General features: G+C 39.5%; 2 protein-coding genes across 4 annotated transcripts in view; one reads left to right on the forward strand and one right to left on the reverse strand.

The window, feature by feature from the left end:
• Nucleotides 1-15333, forward strand: part of SRSF12 (serine and arginine rich splicing factor 12) — a 30300-nt gene extending 14967 nt beyond the window's left edge. For all 3 annotated transcript variants that reach the window (XM_055087626.1, XM_055087628.1, XM_055087627.1), the window contains one exon: nt 831-15333. In XM_055087626.1, coding sequence (XP_054943601.1) covers nt 831-1200 — 370 coding nt within the window. In that variant the 3' untranslated portion in view covers nt 1201-15333. The remainder of the gene's footprint in view (nt 1-830) is intronic.
• Nucleotides 14952-18850, reverse strand: PNRC1 (proline rich nuclear receptor coactivator 1). The gene is made up of 2 exons (XM_007103131.3): nt 18143-18850; nt 14952-16034 (listed from the first exon to the last, which is right to left on the reverse strand). Exons 1-2 carry the CDS (start codon nt 18686-18688, stop codon nt 15591-15593), a joined length of 990 nt encoding a protein of 329 aa, XP_007103193.1. The 5' UTR covers nt 18689-18850; the 3' UTR covers nt 14952-15590.
• Nucleotides 18851-24667: the final 5817 nt, after the last annotated feature.

The following is a 24667-nucleotide window of genomic DNA, read 5'->3' on the forward strand; positions in this document are numbered from 1 at the left end:
CTCAGCTAAGTTCTTAAATCTTCCAGCTGCTGTTTTCTGCTGACCTCTTAGAGTCTCATCTGGTGCATGTGCAACTTGGAAGATGGCCAGTGACCTGAGGAGAACTTGTAGGCAGATCTTAGGGGTTGGGGGTTGCCTGTGGTGTCCTCACCTCTGGGATTTTTGTCTCTTCAGTCCTAGCCATTTTCGTGGCCCTGAATTCTAACTTCTGTCTCTGCAGCTTAGTCCAATAGCTGTTTTCTAGTTGGGCTCAAGTCTCCCATGCTGGCATTTGGAAAATGGTCTTAGGAAAAGAGCCATGGCTTGTAACCCCTTGAGTTCTGCTTGTGTTGGTAATTCTCCAATGCCTTTTAACAGTTGTTTTATAAATGTTGTCTAGCTTTTTTACATAGCTCTTTTCTATGGGAAGATTAGTCTAGAACAAGCTGCTCTGTCATGGCAAGATTCAGAAGTCCTCCATCTAGGTTTTTGTCTTTATAAACATTTGATAAGCTTTAAATATTTTCTTTCTTTTTTTCCCTTCAGATTTTCTAACCTCTTAGGATTATGTAACCCAGACTAAATATGCAAAATAAATATATTTTTCAGAACTGGCTCATAAGATATATTGATATCTAGCAAAGTCAAAATCTTTTGGTCAGATATTACAGACTTGTACTTATGTTTGAACCAGAAGCATGCATGGTAAAATTAGAGTTGTTTCTTTTAGCTTATCCGATAAAAACATAACTAATGTTATGTAAAGTATATAAGTTCCTGAAAGTGTTGTTTCCTAACCTATTAACTATTTTTGTGTGAAATATATACTCTGATATTATGGATGTTTACAGGTCCCGACACAGGCGATTTTCTTACAGCCAGTCTAAATCTCGCTCCAAATCACTACCAAGGCGATCTACCTCAGCAAGGCAGTCAAGAACCCCAAGAAGGAATTCTGGTTCTAGAGGACGGTCAAGGTCCAAGTCCTTGCAAAAAAGGTCCAAGTCGATAGGAAAATCACAATCAAGCTCACCTCAAAAGCAGACTAGCTCAGGAACAAAATCAAGATCACATGGAAGACATTCTGACTCCATAGCAAGATCCCCATGTAAATCTCCCAAAGGGTATACCAATTCTGAAACTAAAGCACAAACAGCAAAACACTCTCATTTTCGATCGCATTCCAGATCTCGGAGTTACCGTCATAAAAACAGTTGGTGAACAGCAACAGAAGAGTGCTACGTAGTATTTAATATGTTATTAAACCTCTCATTATGTTAAATAAAAATTCTTCAAGGCTTACAGAAAAAGTGAGTTGATATTAATTACTTTGGGCATGTGCAAGAGATAAAATCTCTCTAGCTTGGGTTAATGAAGATTTGGTCTCGATTTAAGGGCCCATACCACAAATTATGATGTGAGTAATGTCCCATTTTATGGACCATTTTTTGTTTACATTGTGGCAGAAGGGTACTTTTCGAAGGAAATGGATAAAATGAAACTAATTTGGAAAATTGAACTTGGACGTTAAGTATTAATAATACTAATAACTTTTACAAAAGTATTTTTTACTTTAAAGCACTTTTCTTTCATGTAAAAAGTAATTATGACTGTATAATCGCATAGGGCAAACTTAAGACTATTTGACATCTTACGTCTCCTTTTTGTTTTCTCTTTAAACTTGGGCCAATTCCTGATGGATATTAGTTCATATTACAAAATTCTGACATTTCTAAAAGTAGAGTTTATAGAGAGATAAAGCGTTCAAAAGATACATTCTTTCCTGAGCTCAAAAAAGGTTTTATTTTTACTGGGTGGAACAGTATAGATAAGTTGACATTAAATTGCATACTATACCATATTTATTCACTTCAGAAATACCGAAACGTTATAAAAATTCTGAATTTTGAATGGTTTGCGACTGCTCTAAAAATGATGTGCAACACTCAGTCCAAAAAATTCATATCAAGCCTTACGCATTTGAAGAGTGGTACATTTTGTATAAAAATCATACTTTATACCATTAATTCTGCATACCTACTTTTCATCTACTGCTTAATTTTTCTTTTTAGAGCTCTAGCTGATGACTTTAAATTGTATAGAATAAGTCTTATTTATTTTTGGAAATGTTTAGTACCTTGTATTAAGGAACTCAAGACTGCCTCCTCACAAAACAACTTTGCAGTATTGAGATTTACATTACACTGCCCTTCATTTTTTTAAGCCAAATAGCTTTATTGATATTCATTGCTTTTGTAGTTGTTAAAGCTAAGAATTTCTTTAAAAATGTGTTTGTAGATTACGTTTTCCAGAGGGTTTTGGTAGTATTTGTGAGAAAATGGTTTTGCATATGGTTATTATAGGGGATATATTTATAGAGCTCTACTTGTGTACCTTGTTGAATTACATTGAAATTAAAAGTTCTCGGCCCATACAGTTAATATTTGTATCTAGAGTGCTTTAGAAAAAAAATGTCATATATTTTTAGCATATAGGAGCCAATATTGCTTCTATTTGTTCTGAATACAAATTCCATTTTTTTTTTTGCATTTTACATCCTGTGTGTAAGAAATAACTTTACAAAATAATTTATATGCTGGTAATATTTGGACAGGTACCATAAATTCATGTATACTGTACTTTCTGAGTAGATTTTCTCTATCTAATCATAGCAAAATTTATTTCAAAAATATAGTTCTTTGAAGTGTTCAAATGTAATAAAAATTTAGTTATAAAAGTATGTGGCAGTATTGAAAATTGAGAGGACAGTCTGAAGAAAGAGCAAGACAAATACTGATTTTTTTGTATCTTCTAAATAAATGTTTGGGTTTACATACACATATATGTAGTTATTCCAAATACTAACTAGGAGTTGATTATAGTGTCTTTACATTTAATCATTATATCTTAGTAAAAAGTTAATAAGGCAGTGTTTCTGAACATGCTTAATCCTTCGATTTACCTCTGATTTGGTTTTCCACTGTAATTACTGCTCTGCTTAGGAGGATACTGTTTGGTTTGATGGAAAAACTGGAATGATAATAGTTTAAACTTTCTGATCATTTACCGTGTGCTTGGCACTGCTCTGTACGTTTTACATTACTCATCACAACAGCTTTATGAGGTCAGTACCACTGCAGATAAGGTAAGTGAGACACAGAGAGGTTAAATGACATGCACAAGGTCACAACAACCATTACACTTTGGAGCTGGGTGGTGGCTGGGCTCCATACGGCCCTCCCTGATCACCATGCTTGTCTTTTTGGAAGAGAAAAGTCTTTGACAGATATATGCTAAACTAAGATAATATTGAGAGGAAAAGGAGAGAATAGAATTCAGAAAGGAAATGATTATAGGGTTCAGTGAAAATGGGTTCTGTGACTGAGTGGAAATTGATTGGCAGTTGTGCTGATATCCTGGAAAATTGTCCTCTGGGTACATCTATTCTAGGTTCACTTCTGCTGTAGAATTGTTTCTTGGACCTTTTAAGAGAGGATACTTAGGGTAAGATTGTTAAATAAAGCAAATGTATCACACATCTGTGATCATTTCCTTTAAAGATAATGTATTTACTCAGGTACTTCTTATGTTTAGTGTAGGGGCACTACCTACCTCCATTTGTTCAAGATTCATAGAGGATAAGTTAATGTCAAAGAAGATAAAGGTGGCCACCATGACTGCTTGGTTTCTTTCTCCCCATGAATAATACACAATTTCTGTATAGCAGCTGGTATTTTGTAGCTGAAAACGTAATGGGGGAATATGCCAAATTTTTTATCTGGAGTCTGGGGTCTAATCTTGTGCCACTGGGCTGTTTATTTTTAAATGTAAAATATTAACTAATTTCAGGACTTTATATGTTATCTGAGATACGACTATTCTAAGACATGCTGTTGTATTACAAATAAATATGAATTTCTGCCTTTATTCCAATTCCATTGCATGAAGCAAAATTAGTCGAAGTTTAAAGGAAGAAGCGTTTAGAAATACTTCTATAATTCTTCTATACTACATTAAAATTGTAATTTCTTATTTAGAGTTAAAAATTAAATTTGTTTTCCAAACAGGGTGGTAGAATATTTGGGGTATCTGTATAAATAAATACATGCTACTTATGCAGAAGATCTTAATCTGGTATCATGAAACCGAAGCTTCAGATCTAGGTCCTGTAGATATTCAAACAAGTCCGTGACTCTTGGTATTTTAAAGACCAGTGGTTCAGTGAGACATACGGATATTAGTCTCAAAACTCATATGTTTGATTAGAAAAATTTAAGTATTAAATGAAGATTATGAACTTAGCATCTAAATTACTCCCTTGATGAAACTAGGGAGGATCATAACATTAGCTCTGGCATTGATCTAACCATGTCAATTTAGGCCCTCTGGAAATTTTATATCATGTACCTTTAAAAAGATGCTCTTAAAATTAAGCAAATTAACCACAGCTTTGTGCATCCTAGGCAAGGCCCCATTGCCTCACATAGACAGCCTTGGGGGAGTAAGCACTTCATTCCTGACTGGGCTAGGGCCTGGCCCCCACCGCTTAGAGAATGCCCCTAATGCACTGATCCCATCCCAGGAACACAATAGAGCTGGGACAGCCCACAGAGAAGGTGAATGGACTGTAATTGATGGATTGACCGTGATTATGGAATTAAATTGGGTACATCTTTTGAAAAGAATTAAGCAAATTAAGCATAAAGATATTATAGTCAAAAACCTATTTAGAAATATAATATTCCCTTATAGAAGTGTTAGATATTCCAGGTTGATTCAACTTCATTCAAGTTAAGACAGTACTTTACAATAATGACAAATACCATTTTTTATTTAAAGGAATCGTGAGGAAAGACTGAATTTAAAAATATACATATGATACTATACCACATCAGTAGTATTTTCCCCCAAAAAAAGGTATAATGTTTTTATTTTATTTTGGGGAAAGGGTTATATGATTAGTCTTTCTTGAATCTTATGTTCTAGGAATGTACCACAATTTTGAATTTATGAAAAGAAATAGTATCAACTTGTGGAGATAGATGGATGCTCAGTGGGTTAATGTTTTAAATGTATTATGTGATTTTAAGCATATGTTTGGTTCACATGTTTCAAAACACCGTATTCAGCCTACCTGTAAGTTTACAAACTAGTAACGTTACAAATTAAAATCAGGAATATCTTAGGGAATGTTAGGTTTCAGGTTCTTTCAGAATGCAGACAGAAAATTTAAAGGGTCAGTCTCTCCAGATGAGAGAATATCTAGCCAGTAATCAGTGCTTTGTGCTAGAAGTGGATTGATTGCATGTTCATTACTGTTTGATCTTATGTATTGCAGCTTGTGTAGGATGAGCAGTTTCTCAGGAAAAGTAATTGAAACAAGAAGCAAAATTACCGCTTTTCTAATTTAGGAATATAATTCTGTGAACTAAATGCCTAGGAACTATATGCTTTTTAGAAATGGGTCCATAGACATAGATAGAGGAAAACCACATTCTAGTTTTCTTGGCTTACTCCTTATAGTATAGACTTAAAATGCTGTTAAATTGACTAATTTCAACAGAAATCTCAATATAAAATAGTCTTCCAGGCTCAAGTGATAGCCTATTTTTTTTTCAATACTAAGAAAAATTCAATGGATTTTTTTGTGGGGGAAGTTAAGAGCCATTCCTGTGACATTTGTGAGGCGGTGTCTGCTTTGTGGGAATACCACTTTACACCTTGAGAAAAACTACTCTGTTGAAGACCTTTTTTCAAAATCGACATAAGCTGTGTAACCGGTCTGACCCTTCAGGGCATTCTTACATTTTAAAAATGAGATGTGCCCGTCACGCACCGCACGTTCGTGGGGAACCTGGTGCTAAACCATTCGTAGACGACCTGCTTCTGGGCCGGGGTTTCGTACGTAGCAGAGCAGCTCCCTCGCTGCGATCTATTGAAAGTCAACCCTTGACACAAGGGTTTGAAAATAAATAAATAAATAAATAAAAATGAGATGGAATGTTACTTAAATTTATTTTAACACGATGTAAAATATTTATATAATTTCATAAGAACCTTAAGGAAAAGCATTAACATTCACATTGTCGGTAAACCTTAAAAGTTTGGCCTTAAAATGTTAAATGTAGCTGAATTTTTATTCTAAAATATCTCATATTTGTAGTGAGGTGGATGGACCTAGAGTCTGTCATACAGAGTGAAGTAAATCAGAAAGAAAAACAAATACTGTATTCTAACGCATATATATGGAATAAAAAAAAATGGTACCGATGAACCTAGTTGCAGGGCAGGAATAAAGATGTAGACATGGAGAATGGACTTGACACGGGGTGGGAGCGGGAAGCTGGGGCGAAGTGAGTAGCATTGACATGTATACACTACTGAATGTATAATAGCTAGTGGGAAGCAGCAGCATAGCACAGGGAGATCAGCTAGGGGCTTTGTGACCACCTAGAGCGGTGGGATAGGGAGGGTGGGAGGGAGACGCAAGAGGGAGGGGATATGGGGACATATATGCATATGGCTGATTTACTTTGGTGTACAACAGAAATTAACACAGTATTGTGAAGCAATTATAGTCAAAGATCTATTAAAAAATAAAAATAAAATATACATGAAAAGCACCTGTATGAGGTGCTCTTAGCTGCCTTTCCGTAGTCAAATATAACTGATACTGTAAGAGGTTTTGGTGACTGCACTTTTGTCAACCTTTTATCTACCTGGTGTTTTTACATGAATATCTATCATGGAAAGTGGAACTACACTTAAGGAATAATTTTAAATGCTTTTAACTTTCCATTAACTCCACTGATATTAATTCAGCATTAAAGGCTTTAAAGAGTAGGAGCCAACCAAGTGTTAAGAGTTGCACCCTGCTTTGCTTTTACCTCCTGGTCACCTCAGTGCTAACCAGCCCTTCGGCCATCCCCGTTCTTTGGGAATCTCAGACAGACACACTTCCTTACGCTACTTGAAGTTCAAGTTATTCCACATTAGATAATTCTTTAACTTTCCCCTCAAACCATGGGCAGTTATTATAAATGCCCTTCAGAATCTTTATAGTCTCCACCTACCTCTTCATCCTCTCCTAATTAAAGTTTCTTCAAGCTTTAACATTTATTTCAACATTAACATTAAATGTCAACTGTCACATTTCCCAAATAAGACAATGCTTAAATACAGTATCCTTTCTCTAATCTTTCAGTTCTTATTTACAATGGCTTTGGTATTTCAGTCATTGACTAGAGTTGTTCTATTGTTTTAGAAGTGTTATAAGCAACTAACCAGCCTAGTTGAAAGTGCAAAGAAAAAACAGGAGATTCAAAGTTTACATCAAAAGGCTGACTTATTTGTGCTTAATGTTACATGTAAGTGAGCTTTTGGAATTATTGGCAAATACTCAACTTCTGTGTAATGTTGGAGTGAACTAGTAAAGCAGCGTTAACTTTCCCGAATTCTGTTAACATTTTGTTGTAAAAATCTTTAATAAGAAAGTAATCTTACAATGAACACCCATATACCCACTACGTAGATTCTACAGTTAAGTTATGCTTGTTTTATCACATATATTTCCATCCATCTTTTCCTCAATTATTTTGAATTTAAAATATAGTAAATTTTTGAAAATTGGAACGTTCATAAGTGGGCTATTCCAATTAGCTAAAGAGTGATCAAAAATCTTGGTTGAATATCTTTTGTAAACATAATTCTATTAGTTTTGAAATTCAGGATCTGGCTTCAAACATCAGATGATTTACAGTAACCTAAGAAACAGACACAAATGGTTAAGGAGACTGGACTGAATGCACAGTGACTAGGACCCTTGGAAGGCTGATGGAAAAGGGTAATCCAATCTTTGATGTTAATCCTTTTGTTTTAAAATTTGAGAGCCCTTAGTGTCTGATCACTTGAAAAGAGTAAGGGCAATTTCAACGTTGGAAGAGATGGTTGAAAGCCCTTATTATAGCAAGAAGATCCCCCAAATTGTAGATCTCTCCAAGGTTTTGGTAGGAAGAATCAAAGCCCTCTGATTCCATGTTGCCAAATAGAGTGAAATAATAAAGATCTTGCTGTTTAAAGATCTTAACTGTTAGAAGGCAGTTTTGAGTTCAGTTAAATCAAACATTTCCATGTTGGAAATAAAAGTCATCAAAATGTCTTCTACCTGCCATCCCCTCCTCAAGATTCTAGACTCTTAAGAACACATTTGTAATTCCGTTTTGACAACTAATCAGGTTAATCTCTAATCTTAGAACAATGGAACTATCTAATAATTTAGGAGTAGCTATATATATATGACCAGTTTTGGAGGAGTCTGATTAGTATCTATTATCTTTACAGTCATATATAAAATACCACATTTTCCTGCGACTTTATGTAGTAGACTGGGAAAAATTACTTAACTTTCCTGGATCCTTTCTTACACATGCATTAAAATTATCATTGTATGAATGACCAGAGAAATGAAGTGTTTTCAACGTTATTGTCTAAGAATGTCATTTCGTCTTTTAAGCTATTATACATTCAAGATATATGATCTCTTCTAATTAAATAGAGCTTGAATAGAACCTGTAGCCTCCTTTGACAAATGTGCGTCTGATTTTCCATGATTATCCATGTAGGTTGCTTTCTGCCAATTCCCCCGTTTTTCCCCTTCCTACCATTACTTAATTCAGAGACTGTAATTAATGCCACATCATCTATGATAAACTATTCCTCTAACAGAGGGAACTTTAAATTTGTGTCACCAGTTCTACACTAAGGAAACATTACTCTAAACTCTGCTTTAGAAAATGAATTCTAAGATCTTGACGGTGAACCCACAGTAAATGTAACACCTTCTATAAGTCTTAAATTGTAATTCACAAGTTTACGTTTGGCAAATACAATTCCTGGGTGTTAGGAATATTACTCATACATTTTAGCACATTTAATTTAGAACTCCAAGAGAATTGCCAAGGATATGAAAAGTAACTTAATCCGAAAACTCAGATTAATTCAAGACAATCTAATCCAAGAAATATAAAGACAAAGGGTTTAGTTCAACCATAAAATAGATCATCCCTAATCTTAGAACTTTATCCACCCCACACCTTCAGAGAATCCTATCTAAAATTTTCAGGAAAGTTTCTTTCAAAGATTAATTTTTATGAGTTTTTATAAATAGCACTGTATAAAATGTACTCTCAAATTTCCCTTCAGATACAAAAACAAGTAGCTCCTGAACTACACGATTTGTGCCTACAACAATCCTGCTTCCTACACCATCTCATCTCAGCACAGACACACCCTTTCCCATTTGGAGACTTGTATTTGGGAGTCTTTGAAGGATTTATGGATAGCTCAGGGCTGAAAGAGCAGGCTTGTGATTTTTAAGTGTTTTCATTCTGCAATGTCCTTCAAAATTTTAAGTATATAGAGGAAGATGATGAGACTCTCAGCCTCTCATACCCAAGTATAAGTACATATGTTTGATTCCCTCAACCTGAAGCAGATATCAACTGCATAGAGTGCATGGGATTTGGGGGCCTTCCATTCTCTAAATAAAGGATAATGTATTCAGCAATATGATGGGATGGTCATTAGAAGGGGAGAGATTTACAAAAAGATACAGAATGTTAAAAGATCAGTTTTACCCAGTGTCAAAACTTGGACTAAGGGAAGGAAACTTTGTTCCTCCTTTTCAGCAGCTGGGCCCCTGCTGTCTGAATCCAGAACTTAACATTAGAACCGTCCACTAACATAGACTTTTACAGGTCAGTAATAACTAACCACCATTTAACACTTTCAGAGGAAATACTTTCAGTTCAACAACTAATTTACTATCATAGATGAAGTTGAGGGTCCATAGGAGGCAGAAAGGATGAGGTCAAGAGTACTGGTAAAGGTGTTAAACCCAGTGAGGGAAAAAAGAATATAGGAAGACAAAATATTTCAGTTCCATATTCATGTTGTAAATAGTGCTTCTGTGCACTATTACCAAAGCTGTACCTCTCGACCTGACCTATCTTCTACTTGCTGTGTGTTTCCACGTGGATATCCTACATGCATCTCGAAGTTCAACATGCAAATCAAAATTATCTTCCTCTATAATTTCAACCCCCTCCAGAGTTCCCTAATTGCTGGTTTTATCTTCCTGATTGCTCAATTTAAAAATTCTTTTCTTACCCTTCATTCAGTTGCTGAATTCTGAATTCTACCTCCAAAATATCTCCCAAGTAAGTCCATGCCCCTGTATACCCTCTGATAATGTCCTTTAAGGCTCTTTTTTAAACCACTGAAATATCCTCAAGTGGCTTTCATGTCTCAAGCTTTCCCTTTCCAAACTGTTCTCTGTATTTTCACCAGTTTTCTCTTTGAAGCAGGAATCTCGTTACCTTGCTTATAAGCCTTTGGTGACTCTGCCATGCTTATAGAATAAAGTTGAAACTCTTCAGGATGACATTCAAAGCCCTTCATGTTACTACCCCAATACACCATTCAAGACAGTGAATTTTCCTTCCCTGCACTTCTCTTAAGCTACTGGGTATTCCACATCTTTTCATAACACTGCTAAAACTTTTATCTCTGACAATGTATTCAACTCTTCTTTGCATGTCAGATACAACTGAATATTTTAAGGCCCCAACTCAATGCTACTTCTAATAGGTGTCCCGATTCCCAATTAGACAATCCCTACTCACCAGCATTAGTGGCCACCTGCTGGAAGAGACAATGACTTTTGTTTTTACCTCCTCTAAAAACGTTTCTTGTAGGGTAAGCTTGTATTTCATTTATGGCCATCATTTCTTCCTCACCCACCTACGCTGTTAACTTTTAGCTCTGCCAATTATCCTTGTACAGCTGACCCCTGAACAACTCAGGGGTTGGGTGCACCAACCCCTTGCAGTTGAAAATATGCATATAAATTATAGTCTGACTTCTGTGTCCGTGATTCCTCCACATCCAAGGTTCCACATCCTCGGATTCAACCAACTATGGATCATGTAGTATTGTAGTATTTACTATTTTTAAAAAATCTGTGTGTAAGCGGACCTGCTCAGTTTGAACCTGTGTTGTTCAGGGGTCAACTATCTCCTGAACATACTTCACACTTAATCCCCCGCCACACTAAACTGTAGACATGCTGCTCAAAAATGACACAAAAGAACAGATATTTCAAACAAGGAGGGAAGGGGTGGTTGAAGCAGTTTTATCCAAGACAGGGACTCTATATTAGTGTCATTGTTAGGATTTTTATAATATGCAGAAATGTGTTATCAAACGTGCATAAATGAGCCGTTTGCTGGAATCATGAGACTGATTTGGGAGATGTCAGAACTCACCTAGGCCAACCCATTAGTAGTAATATTTACAACACGTTATTTAAAAAAGCTAAAATTGAGCTTCCCTGGTGGTGCAGTGGTTAAGAATCCGCCTGCCAATGCAGGGGACACGGGTTTGAGCCCTGGTCCGGGAAGATCCCACATGCCACGGAGCAACTAAGCCCGTGTACCACAACTACTGAGCCTGCGCTCTAGAGCCCGCGAGCCACAACTACTGAGCCCGCGTGCCACAACTACTGAAGCCCGTGTGCCTAGAGCCCGTGCTCCGCAACAAGACAAGCCACCGCAATGAGAAGCCCACTCACCACAACTAGAGAAAGCCCGCGTGCAGCAACGAAGACCCAACACAGACAAAAAATAAAAATAAATAAGTAAATTTACTTAAAAAAAAAGCTAAAATTGGTGACTACCAATTGGGGGAATTTTGAACTATGGCCTTAACTCCTAAAATGAGATTTCCCATCTATTTGTAAGGAAGATATTTGCATTTACGTGAGCCGGAATGAAGACTCATACAAAATACCAGTATCAAATAGAAGTTCCTTTGCAACCTCAAACCCTTTCCCTTCCTTTCTATAACTGATTGCTTAATATCCCCACTCAAAATTTGGCTGCCTTTCTTTAAACCACCTTTTGAAGTCCTCCTTAATCACAAAACCAGTCTCCCACACTCAAACACATGCTCTGCGTTTTTTGGTAATCTCAAACCATTTCATAATTATGGTTCTCTCCCCAAGCACCGTTTCTGGAAGAAACCAGGAATAGGGCAGAGGTCGGTGGCTTTGAGCTAGGACAGCCCTAACCTTCGCCTGACATTGAAATGCTTTTACTTGAGGACATGCTGGGAGGCGAGGGACAAGGCCTTGGAGGGGTGTAGCTTATCCACCACATCCACAGCTCCTCATAATCGTAACTTCTTTGGCTTGGGTGGGTGCCTACCATGCCCTCCTTCCCAGGTCCATCCTGGGCCCTAGTGCTGAGGGGCAGAAGCAGGGCCTGGGGCCTGGGGCCGCTCCTCTCAACACCAAAAGTTGAGTCAGGGCTTTTAAAGAAGGCAGATAAAGACAAAAGCAAATACTGTGGGAGTTTTGAGATAGTTTAAAATCAGGTACTACGCAAAAGAAATGCAAATGGTTTTCCCCAAGTATAGCAAGACTGGATCCCATTCAAGTCCCACATTCGTACTAGCTTTGTATTAAAATCTGTGAAGGAAAGGGGTAATTACATAGTACTGCCTAAAAACCTGAATGCTTGTCCTGATAAAATGTAGATTACTTGCCTAACACATTCTAGTCTTTAAATTTACAAACCACCCTAAAATCTGTATTTTAACTTACAAACCACCTTTAAGTTTGAAAAGAATGGCTCCTGTCAATCTGTTAATATTGTAATTTGGTCTTTTATTACCTTCTTTTCCCTTTATCTTCCTACAAGGACACTAATTAGCACCAAGATTAATGCAAATAAAAGCAGCTTTCTATACAGTCTCACTACATCAGTGGTATGAGCTGAATAAACTCAGTATCAAATTGTACAAATTCACTTAAAAGCAACTTCAGTATAAAATACTAAACCACATATTGGTATTTGTTTTATAGGGAAGTGCCACTGCATGGAACAATTTTTTCCACTCACATACTACAGTTACAAAGCTTTTACCCCTTTGCAATGGTAATTTTTCAACCAGACCATTAGTTAAAGTTTAGCCCTGGAGCTGGTAACTGCAAACACAAAGTGTGCTCTATACACCCACAAAACAACACAAATTACAGGAACATTGGAGGAGATATTTCAAGACACTCCAATAGAAAAATAATGGCTGAATAACTGGGCTGCACTATGATCTGAATTCCTATTTTGAAACACAACCCCCGAGGTGACAGTACTAGGAGGTAGAGACTTGGGGAAGTGAATAGGACATGAGGGCAGGAACCCTCATGAACGGGATTTGTGCCCTTATAAAAGAAGCCCCAGAAAGCTCCCTCACCCCTTCTGCCATGTGCATACACAGCAAAAGGACACCATCTATGAACCTCTAAAACTGGGATCTCACTAGACACCAAATCCACTGATGCCTTGATCTTGGACTTCCCAGCCTACAGAACTGAGAAATAAATTTGTTTATAAGCTACTTAAGTGTCTAGTATTTTGTTACAGCAGCCCAAAGGGACTAAGACAGGCTGCTAAATGTTTAATACCAAAACTATTCAACTTTTAAATTTAACGCCTTCTCACTAAATGTATCTGTAGACTATTTCAACCACTCTTCAAACTATAAAATCTATTACTTTATAATACAACCTATTTCCTTACATCATCCTTTAAAAAATTTAACCATCCTCTTTACCAGTGTGTTAACACTTCTCTTAGCTAAAAAATAGTCTTATCTTCTACAAGGTCGAGAGTGCACTTGTATCTTAGTTTCTCTAAGTGCTTTTTAAAACTCCATCTATATATACCTATATGTAAATGAAGTTAACTTTCTCTAAATCCATTTAAGAACAAAGCATGTTACTGTCAGTGCCAAGAAAAATGGTTGGGGTGTTGACAGGCTGTATAGTGACCACATCTATTAAGAAATTCTCGGGCTTCCCTGGTGGCGCAGTGGTTGCGAGTCCGCCTGCCGATGCAGGGGACACGGGTTCGTGCCCCGTCCGGGAAGATCCCACATGCCGCGGAGCGGCTGGGCCCGTGAGCCATGGCCGCTGAGCCTGCGCGTCCGGAGCCTGTGCTCCGCAACGGAGAGGCCACAACAGTGAGAGGCCCGCGTACCGCAAAAAAATAATAAAAAAAATAAATTCTCAGATTTTGAGGTGGCTGTAACAAGTCATCATGCCATCCTGGCATTGCTTATTAAGTCAATAGTGATCCTAAGTAAGGTTAGGTGTCCTTCCTTCTTGTGTGAACCAAAATGATACAAGAAGTTGAGACTTAAGGCTCATTTATTTCTTCCTCAGGATGGTAGCACTTTTCTCATCTATACTACCTTACAGGATCATATATAGCCTCTGAACACCTTTACTTTTTCACGTCTAAATATTGACCAATTACTCATTACCAATTACTTTTTCCTTTGTATTATCTGGCATAAACTTTGGCCTTGTATAAAATAACGAAAAACTATATGGGGAAAACTGTGTTCTACAATTTCTTACTGGAATAGACTTTATAGATACACTATTGAGTAGAAGTTTCAATTTTAAAGTAAAAATACATATGCTGCCATAACTTCAAGCAAGCTTGAGATTCCAAAGTCTCCATCTAATATTTTAACATCAATTATTATTTGCTTTGATTCAAGTATCCCATTCAGTATCAGTATAAATTTTGCAAATCAAACAAGTGCCGTTTTCTTTCATTGTAAATATGTGGTAAGTCAAATGGTATTTTATGAAACAGCTCAAAAAATAAACACATATTCTAAGCTATAAGCTAATCAGCTTTACTTTTGCCCACAACCATTTCCATTCATGAGATGGGGAATTCCTCCCCTTAGAGGTAGTAGAGTTAAATTATTGGACTCTCCAGCTTTCAGAGGGAGGATGTACAATTAGTATAGACATTTAGCCAGTAAAATGGAAAGTTAAAATCCATCTCCTAGTTACACATTCAAACATGAAAAAACAATCACACACAAAGAGTCAAGACTAGTTGAAAAGGGGGGGGCCAAATTATTATTATTTTAAAATTTGATTACAACCGATTTTGTTGGCATTAAAATTTTAAATTTGAATGGATATAAACCAAAACCCAGAAATTAAGTTTGGTAAAAATGGGAATAGGAGTTTTCCGGTAATTACAGATTAGAAGGCAGAAACCAATTTAGAGAAACATAGACAAACTCCATGTTTACAATGATTGTGCCACAGATTTAAACTTCAGTAGTGCATTAGTAAACTGTTCACATTGAGATCTTCACCTTGAGATTCAACAGCTGTTTCTTGAAAAAAATCTCAGTACCTTGTGCAAATAAATCGGTCTTTCAGGTGCCTTAGCACACTTAAAATTTCTCCATTGTATATATACAAAACACCTACCATTTGGGCAGGGCAAAATACATACTTTCATAACAAAACTATAATGTACCTCTCAAGTATGAACAATATACACATAATACATGGTATACAGTATTTACAAAATATAAAATATAATACAAGCTGTTTGTAATTTTTTAAACTCATCTTTTGCCCTTGTATATTGCAACAAGGTAATTTTCCATTTCTGTACCACTGCTTTTCAAGAGTCCAGGGATTCTGGAAAAGCTATGTTTTACAGACATACTGAAATCTAAGTTTGAACTTTTAGGAGAGTTTTTAAGTGTACTGCCATCAACTCCCTATTTTGGTTGGAATTTTCAATGGTGCTTCCCATCCAGTGACTAGGAGGCTTTGGAAGAACACTAGGAGAAGGTGGATCACTAAACTTTGCCCCAGCATAATTCTCCTTTTGGCTCACTTCAGTTAGAAATGATGATTTCTTCAAATGCTTATTTTTAATATTCTCAGTATTTTTAAAAGGCTTTTTTTCCTGCTTCTGAATTATATCAGATGAAACAGAATTCTGCCAAAAGTTATTTTCATTTCTTTTTGCAGAGGTGATCCTGGTTAGTGGTAAGTTATATTTGCTTTTCTGTCTGTTTATCTTTGGTTGTTCACACAAGTGTATACCATGAACAAGCTGGCCGTGGGGAATGGCAATTTTCTCCGATTTTCCCATCTTTGATTTTAAAACCTACAAAGACAAGGAACATAAAAGTGAATACAGTCTCATGATAAAAATCAGTCATGAACCTCACCATATATCTAACATATTTTCTTTTAAAAAGTTCCCCTGGACTTTAGTTCACTGTCTTGATTAAATGCTTGCTGCACTTATCCCTGGAAGTCCAAATATGCACACATCTAATTTTACCACTAAAAATAGTTAGTCATCACTGTTACCAGTGCTGATTCTAAAATGTCAAAGAACCCAAGGTAACCAAGTCCACCTTTCTATAAAGAGTAATGAGCTATATTCCAAACATGTATGACAACCTCTTCCTAACTAACAAAGGTCAGCGTTTTTACAGTAGGATATTTCCAAGAGAAATTTTCAAATGCTTTGGTTGATTAGAAAGAAAAACTATGTTAATAGATACACTATTTACCTTTTAAGACAGGTACTTTAAAAATTATGTTAGAATAGAAATTTCATTAGGAGATTGATTTAAGTGAGGAAGTGTTTTGATAACGGCTACTAAGTACACACATTAAAAATGATCCCCCCCAGCTTGTGAAAACAAAATTTCAGAAATTTAAATACTAAAATACTTACCACTTTCTATCATCTCATCCAGTTACACATATAATACATAGTCAGAAAAAAATGCTTTCTGCCTGCCCCCTACTTTCTGTTTTAAAAACTGCTTCAAGAACTTCACTGCCTTAATTCCAGTCACTTTCCTAACTCAAGCGATCCTTATAGGAAGCCATGAGATGGTAAGACAGGGTCATCTATTCGATCACTGCCCTTTCAACACTTGTAATAGGGTAGGGAAGCCAGGACACAAATAGAAAGCCGGAGCACAAGGTAACATAATCCATGTCAAAAAGGGTAACTGACAACAAAGCTCCCCGGTTTTAATACCGTTCTAGAAAATAAAGGAATCTTACTAGGAAACAAGTACAAAAACTCGCTTTTACAGTATCATTAATATTACAGAAGAGCCGTGGAACTGAAAGGAACGTATACAAAATTTAAGTAATCACGGTGGACAAATTTAAGTTTTTGCAAGGGCACAGCTAGATAAGCTTGAAATCTCTCAAATCAATATTCTTTCAAATGTCAGTAACTTATTTTCATTATTATTATGAAGGTTTTTGAAATTCAAGTCAAAATGTTTTATTTTGATACAAAGGTTACTTCAAGTAATATAGCCACTTAATACCGTTTAAGTTTTAATCAATTTTATCCTAGTCCAATAGCAACTGGGCAGCATATCGTCAATTCATTTGGGAACTCTTCTTTCGGAAACTTCATCATTCTGGACACAAGCAATAAAACTACCTTCCGCTAAGAAAGCCTGGCACAGTACACCGTGAGGATGCGCAGTAAATTCCGTTCATCTGATAGACTGGCCCAGAGAACTTATCGCTTCAAAGAGGCAACAGCTCTGCCGTCGCTCCTGCCAACTTTCGAAGTTGAAAAGCACAGCTAAGTAGGTCGGCCCCGCGAGGAGCGGCGCCCCACACCGGGCACCTCACAACTCAGCAAAAAGTCAACCGGAAGCGGGCGGCTGCCGCCCCATGGCAAATCCCACACCGGGTGGCGAGAGACCGTACGCGCGTCCCGACGAGTCTTGGCGCTGCCAAAGGTCGGGAAGCCGCCAGCGGGCCCGCGCCCTCGCGCTCCCAACCCCTCCCCCGACTCGCCTCCTTCATGGGCGCCGAAGCGCTCCGCACGTAGCGCGCGCTGACGTCAGCCTCCCGCGGGTCCCTTCCTTCTCCCGCCCCCACTTCCCCCCGCGCCCAGAACGCCGAAACCCCCTGGAACGCCGCCAGCCTTCTAAATCCGGGCTGTTGCTGGGGCGCAGCCGCTCCTCTCATTGGCCGACTCCCCGGAGCCAATCAGCAGCGCCAGCGCTGGCCTCCCCTTCTCCCCTTCCCCGCCCCCCCCCCCCAAGCAAGAACGAAGCGGGCGTCACGGAAACTTCCCTCCCGAGTAAACAACCGTCCCTCAACCCTCAACCCGGCCCCTCCCTTCCCGACCCCAGAGTGCAGGGCTCCAAACCTCACGGCCGGGCTGTGGCCGTCTAGGGGCCGGCACGCCAGCGGTCCCCCCGTCCCACTCGCGGCCCTTACCTCTCTATTGAACGAGGGTTGGCCGGGCGCCGCGATCGGCAGCGAGCCAGGGAAAGGGCTCGCTTCCTCAGTTCGAGCTGCGGTCGCAGGAGCCGGGGCCCAGGCGGCGGCCTGGGCCTGGTCCGGGACTTGCTGCGCTCCGCCGTGGCCCGTCGCGGGGCTCCGCCCGCCCTCCAGGCTCGGCCGGTGCTGCTGGTACTGGTGGAAGCGGCTGGGAAGCTGCCCCGATGGGCTGGCCCGCACCTTCTTCTTTCGCCGCTTCTTTGGTGCTGCCCGAGGGGTGCCCCCCGCCGTGGCGAGGCTGCAGTTGGGCAGAGGTGCCGGGGCGCGAGGATGAGGGGTCAGACAGGGACCGTCTCCCCCTAAGAAGTGAGGGAGGAAGAGAGTGGGGGGCAGCCCCCGTGGGTCCGGGATCCGGGGCAAAGGCGGCGGAGCAGTGGTAACCATCGGGAGGGCCCCGAAGTAACCGCGGGCGGAAAAACCCATGGGCGCAAGGCGGCCGCCCAGAACAAGCGGCTCCCGCTGTGGGACAGAAACGACGGTCATAGCACTACGAGGAAAAGTGGCTCAGCAAGAGTAGAAGGAGGAGATAAGGCCAGAAATCACAGGGCGGCGGCGGCGGCGGCTGCTGCTAACAGAGCCCGAGAAAAGAACATACCATGAGTCGGGCGGTGGCGGCGCAGCAACAAATAGCCTGAGCCTCCGCTCCGAGTGTTGTTATCGGAAGCTCCGCCCTACCCCGCCCACCTCTCTGAGAAAGCCCAATCAGAATGCGATGGGGAGGCCACGCCCCTCTGGCTCCGCCTCCACCGCCTGGAAGAGGCACACACAAACAACCCGCTTGCTGCAGCCCGGCACAAAGAGCGCGCACTGCGCAGGCGCTGCCATCGGGCTATTTCAGGAAGAGTCAGTCCCGCGAACAATGAAGTTCCGTTTCTGTTCCACCTGCCCCACCCCCCTACCCACTCTTCTTCCTCACCCCCGCACCTTACCCTGAAGGCGGTGGTCTGATGGCTAGATCTAGGCTGAATCTTGGGGATGGGGATGGGGATGGGGATGGGGATGGGGGCGGGAACCAGGGAGAAAGAATCGGGAAGCATCAAGGCCACTGACACCTACTCCCTCGGCCACTGACCTTGGGGACGTACTTATTTCAAGCCCAACATAATAGCATTATTATTGTTTTTTTTTTAATTTTAAGATTTCAGAGTGCACGGTAGGGGTTACATTCGTCGCAGTCGGAAAGAAAACCAGTCCACATTTAAATTACATTTGATGAAGTGTTGCTCACGTTGTTTTTCATTAACTCGGGTGAGAAACGCTGCTCATTAGCCATGGTAGTCGGAGTAAAAATTAAGGGAGTGACTTACTGAAATTGGCCTCTTAACGTATAAAAAGTTGTCCATAAATCCGTAATTGCACATTGGAAATGTTACTGATTTCATACTGTGGGACTTTGGGATCACGAAACAGTGCCTGATACCGAGAAGAAAGCAAAGGAGGAGGCTTGCGTCTCAAAGGGAGAAAGTGAAACAGCTCTGCAACATACAGTGTATTTTGCTAGGTCTGTGTTGATAGAAATTCCTCATCTCCCCGCACTGCGCTCACACACAGAAAGAACTGTGGCTATTTATCAAGCACATATGTGCCACGAACTGTTCTTTACATGAATTATCTCATTTGAACCTCGAAACAACTCTAAGGAATAGGTACTATATTTTATCCCCAGTTTACAGGAGAGAAAACGGGCTTAGGGAAAAAGTACTTGTCAAATGTCATACAGTAAGCTAGTAGCAGAATTTGAACTCCAGGTCTGGCAAGACTAAAATTTTAACACCATCCGTACTACCTACCACACTAGATTATAGGTTTTTAGAACACCACAATAATCTTAAACTTCTTTGTATCCTACCAGCCTTTAACGGATATTCTTCAGCTTTGTGGTGCTTGATAAGTGTTTTGTGATAACAGAGTTGGACAGAGGCAATATCCAGAATAATGCTTCCCAATAACTTTATATAAACTGTTAATACTACATTCCATCATTATTGATTGCTGGACTTTATCTTTTTTGCTGGATTTTACTCATTTTTGTGTTTCCAACACTTAATACATAGTAAGTGCTCATGATCATTGGATGAATGGGAATCATATACTTCCAACCCTGTAAAAGCTCCTCAGGCTGTAATTGAAATTGTCAGGTCTGTAAATTGTGTTTAAGATCCATCTGAAGAGAATAGCCTGGCAAGAGTTGGTGGATGGGGCTTCCCTGGTGGCTCAGTGGTTGAGAGTCCGCCTGCTGATGCAGGGGACACGGGTTCGTGCCCGGTGCGGGAGGATCCCACATGCCGCGGAGCGGCTGGGCCCGTGAGCCATGGCCGCTGAGCCTGTGCGTCCGGTGCCTGTGCTCCGCAGTGGGAGAGGCCACAATAGTGAGAGGCCCGAGTACCACAAAAAAAAAAAAAAAAAAAGAGTTGGTGGATGGACTTCCCTGGTGGCGCAGTAGTTAAGAATCCGCCTGCCAATGCAGGGGACACAAGTTCAAGCCCTGGTCCGTGAAGATCCCACATGCCTTGGAGCCACTAAGCCCGTGCGCTACAACTACTGAGCCTGCGCTCTAGAGCCTGAGAGCCACAACTACTGAGCCCGCGTGCCATAACTGAAGCCTACACGCCTAGAGCCCGTGCTCCACAACAAGCAAAGCCACCGCAGTGAGAAGCCCACTCGCCACAACTAGAGAAAAGCCCGTGCGCAGCAACGAAGACCCAATGTGGCCAAAAAGAAAAAAAAAAGTTGGTGGAGAAGAGCAGGCAAAGATTATGGAACCTCTGGAATGAGGTAATTTGTTCTTTTGTTTTTGTAAGAGTTTCTACTTTTTCAAAGGACTTTCTCATCTGTTATCTCATTTTATTCTTACTCCAATCCTTTAAAGTAAATAGCAACATGTAAATAATATAAATAAAGCCTCTAAAGGTAAAGTAACTTGCCTAAGGGCCACAGTCCCTTAGGTCCGAGTTAGGGACTAAATCACATGAACTCCTAATTCAGTGCTCTTTTCACCAGATCCCAAGGCCTAAGATTTGACTTTACTAGGGGGTACTATCAAACTGTCCTGAAGAATAATTTACCCTTCAGGGGGCTGCTAATTTGTAGTCAGTTCAATGGGGCCCTTGATCAAGGACACCTATTGTTGGGTATGTGTGTGTCTTGGGTGAGTGTTGGGCTTATTATGTGGTATGTAGTTTACCCTTTTGAGACCTGAAGTGTAGGCTTTGTGTAAAACCCTGGATTCTGTACTTTAAGAAAGGTAGCCTTGCAACTGTGGCCACCTGGGTGGTAGGTGCTAAGATGGCGCCCACCACCAAGAAACTGGGAGCTGGAATGGACCACTGGAAGAGAGTAATTTGGGTTTTATAAACCATATTATTGGATTTCATTTTTACCCCTTGTGTATAGTTCCCATAGACTCCTAGTCTTTAGTAAAGTCTGATTTTAATATTCAAACCTGGTTTCATCTGTGCTATACGACATAAAGGAAAAGATCAGATACACTTGTCTGGACCAATATGGAGGTAGCAAGACATTCCAAGGGTAAAGTAAATCTTGAGAGGACTTTAGGGTTCTTGAAGATTTTTGTTCCATTGCATGTCTTGGTTTTATTTTTGTTAAGTCAACAGTTTATTTAGAGGAGGTGTTTTGTTTGTTTGTTTGTTTAAATAAACAACTGAAAAGTAAGTCAGGTATTAAAGCCCACTTGTGTTTCTTTTTCTTTTTTTGGTGGGGCTGCTCCCCAGGCATGCAGGATCTCAGTTCCCTAACCGGGGATGGAACCTGTCCCACCTGCAGTGGAAGTGCAGAGTCTTAACCACTGGGCCGCCAGGGAAGTCCCCCCATTTGTGAAATAAGCAGTTTACCTGCATTGACATTCCAGAGCCCTCTGAATTTCTCTGCCCTCTCTTCTGTCTGCCTTTGTGTCTCTCATATTTTACTTCTGCCCTCATCCTCTCCCTCTCTCTGCCTTGAATACCATCTTTCTCTCCTGCTCTGAATGTCCTTCTTCCCCCTTCACTGTTACTTTGTTTCCATTTCCTCTACCTATTGTTGCTTAGATCCTGAACATCTAAGCTCTAAAGGACACCTGTATGAAAAGAGGAACACTTACTCCAATTTATACTTTGCTTAATTCTCAAATTATTACTCTTTCAAATCTGTGAAATAATATTCCTCTAAACATTGAACATAACCATGAAATCACAATGTTTACACTTAATGAATAAAAATTTCCCTGACATTTAAGCCTTGATCACAAACCTTATTTTATCAACATACTCTCAAAAGTTTATTTGAAATTTAAGGTTTACTTTTTAAAATATTTATTTATTTATTTATTTGGCTGCGCCAGGTTTTCGTTGCTGCGTGCAGGCTCTTAGTTGCGGCGTGCAGGCTCTTAGTTGCAGCATGTGGGATCTAGTTCCCTGACCAGGAACTAGAACCTGGGCCCCCTGCATTGGGAGCAAGGAGTCTTACTTAACCACTGGACCACCAGGGAAGTCCCAAGGTTTATATTTAAAAGCAAACAAAATATGCACAAATTTTCACAATAATGACAAAATTTTTACTGACGTTTAAATTGCTTGTGAAGTATTATTACTGTAGGTCGAAATTATTGTCTTCATTATCCCTATCCTTCTTCATTATACCCTTCTGGGGTTGCAGCAATTTTACCACGCGTTTATTTCTTAAACCTTCCTAAGAAGGACAGCAAGCCTTTGCAGGCTGTGCTTTCCACAAGGGTGCCTGGCTGAAGGGATGAGGGGGTGCTGAAATACAACTCTAAGTCTGCTCTTGAAAGCTGTTGTCCCAGGGGCTGGGGCCACCTGGAAGAAGGGATCTCTTTTTCTTATTGCTACAAAGGTTTCAGAAGAACTAGTGGCAGCCCTGGGGTACAATAATATTATGGATACTTGATACTATTTCATCCTAGATATGAAACCAAAAGAAAAAGCATGTTATTTAGACCAGCTGAGGTTTCAACCAATTGAATCTTAGTTGGGTCACAGGCCTGGTTGTGCCTTCTGGCTGGCTCTCCCTTTATACACTGATAAAACTTTAAAAATCCTTACCACTCATAGAATGCAACCTATTGCCTCTCCTGAAATGTTTTTTGTTTCACTTGGCCACCTTACGGAACCCAGTTTCTTAACATTATATATTGATTGATCTAGACCATTCATTTTTGGAAACTGATTTTGTCTCATTAATTAATTATGATAAATATGACCATTAAAATGTTTCATCTTTCATGAGACAGGGGTGGACTCTCCATTATTAACTGTCTTCTGTTTTCCTCAGGACATTTGGCAAATCATCATCTTTTTTTTTTTTTTGACAACTTTGGAAGACATTTCTTTTTAAAGTCACAAGTCGGGAATTCCCTGGTGGTCCAGTGGTTAGGACTGCACGTTTTCACTGCCGTGAAACACATCACTGAATTCTCCATTTGCTCGTTTTGCAACCAAAATGTTGGATCTCTTTCTACCTGGTTGTTTTGTGTGGCAAATGATGTGAAGCAGTTCCTTCTGTTGTTGGTATTGTTAATAATTTTCTTCAGGGCTGCTTGGCTGATTCCTAATTCCTCCATCATCCCTCTCTACTTTCACAATTAGAGAAAAGGCGTGTTTGTACTTTATAAGCTAATATATGGTTTCGATTTTTATAAAACCCCATAGATAGAATTCTCCGTACTTAAAAAAAATGAACATATCTATATTATCACATTCACTATCTTTTATGGCCAAACTACCTATTACTAAATTGCAAACTTTTTCCTTTGAAGAATCATTATGAACTTTCATACATTAACATAGTTTTGACGATCTATAATTATTTTCCCTTTTTTGCTCAGATCTTTAGAGCTTGGCCAGTAAAACGCCTTTTAGGATGGTTCTATTGTCTCTTCAGCACTTCTTTCAAACATTTTTGAAAACATTCTTGCTTTGTATACACAAGATGTTCCAGATTATCCTCATCCTTCTCTGACCCAAAATGTGGAATGAGCTATTTTATAAGGAATCTTAGTTCCTTTAAATGAAGAAAAATATTAGAGGCAAAATCTGGGCATCAGGAATGAATATCAGGTTGTTCTGCATGAGTACAGATTGGGATTATGATAGTATCACTGTTAGACCTTTTTTTTTTTTTTTTTTGACAACTTCGGAAGACATTTCTTTTCGAAGTCACAAGTTGGGAATTCCCTGGCTGTCCAGTGGTTAGGACTCTGCGTTTTCACTGCCGTGGCCTGGGTTCAATCCTGGTCAGGGAACTAATATCCTGCAAGCCACGCAACTCGGCCAAAAAAAACATTAAAGTCACGAGTCTATGTTTTTTTTTTTTTAACTCTAATTTAATTCAAACACTACAGAATCATTTAACACATTTATTCCATTGTAAAAAAATTTAATTTTCTACCTAACATAATCTTAAATTTTAATCCCTCACCCAAACTGCAATTGTGCCCTCATGTAT

The sequence above is a fragment of the Physeter macrocephalus genome, chromosome 10 (assembly GCF_002837175.3).
Source record: "Physeter macrocephalus isolate SW-GA chromosome 10, ASM283717v5, whole genome shotgun sequence".
NCBI classification, from domain to species: Eukaryota; Metazoa; Chordata; class Mammalia; order Artiodactyla; family Physeteridae; genus Physeter; species Physeter macrocephalus.

Bases quoted from the DNA above. Each gene is read 5' to 3' on its own strand.
- PNRC1 (XM_007103131.3), bottom strand. From the start codon at position 18,688: ATGACCGTCGTTTCTGTCCCACAGCGGGAGCCGCTTGTTCTGGGCGGC. The intron at 16,035-18,142 runs GTAAGGGCCGCG...TTGTCTTTGTAG, and splicing joins AACCCTCGTTCAATAGAGAG to GTTTTAAAATCAAAGATGGG.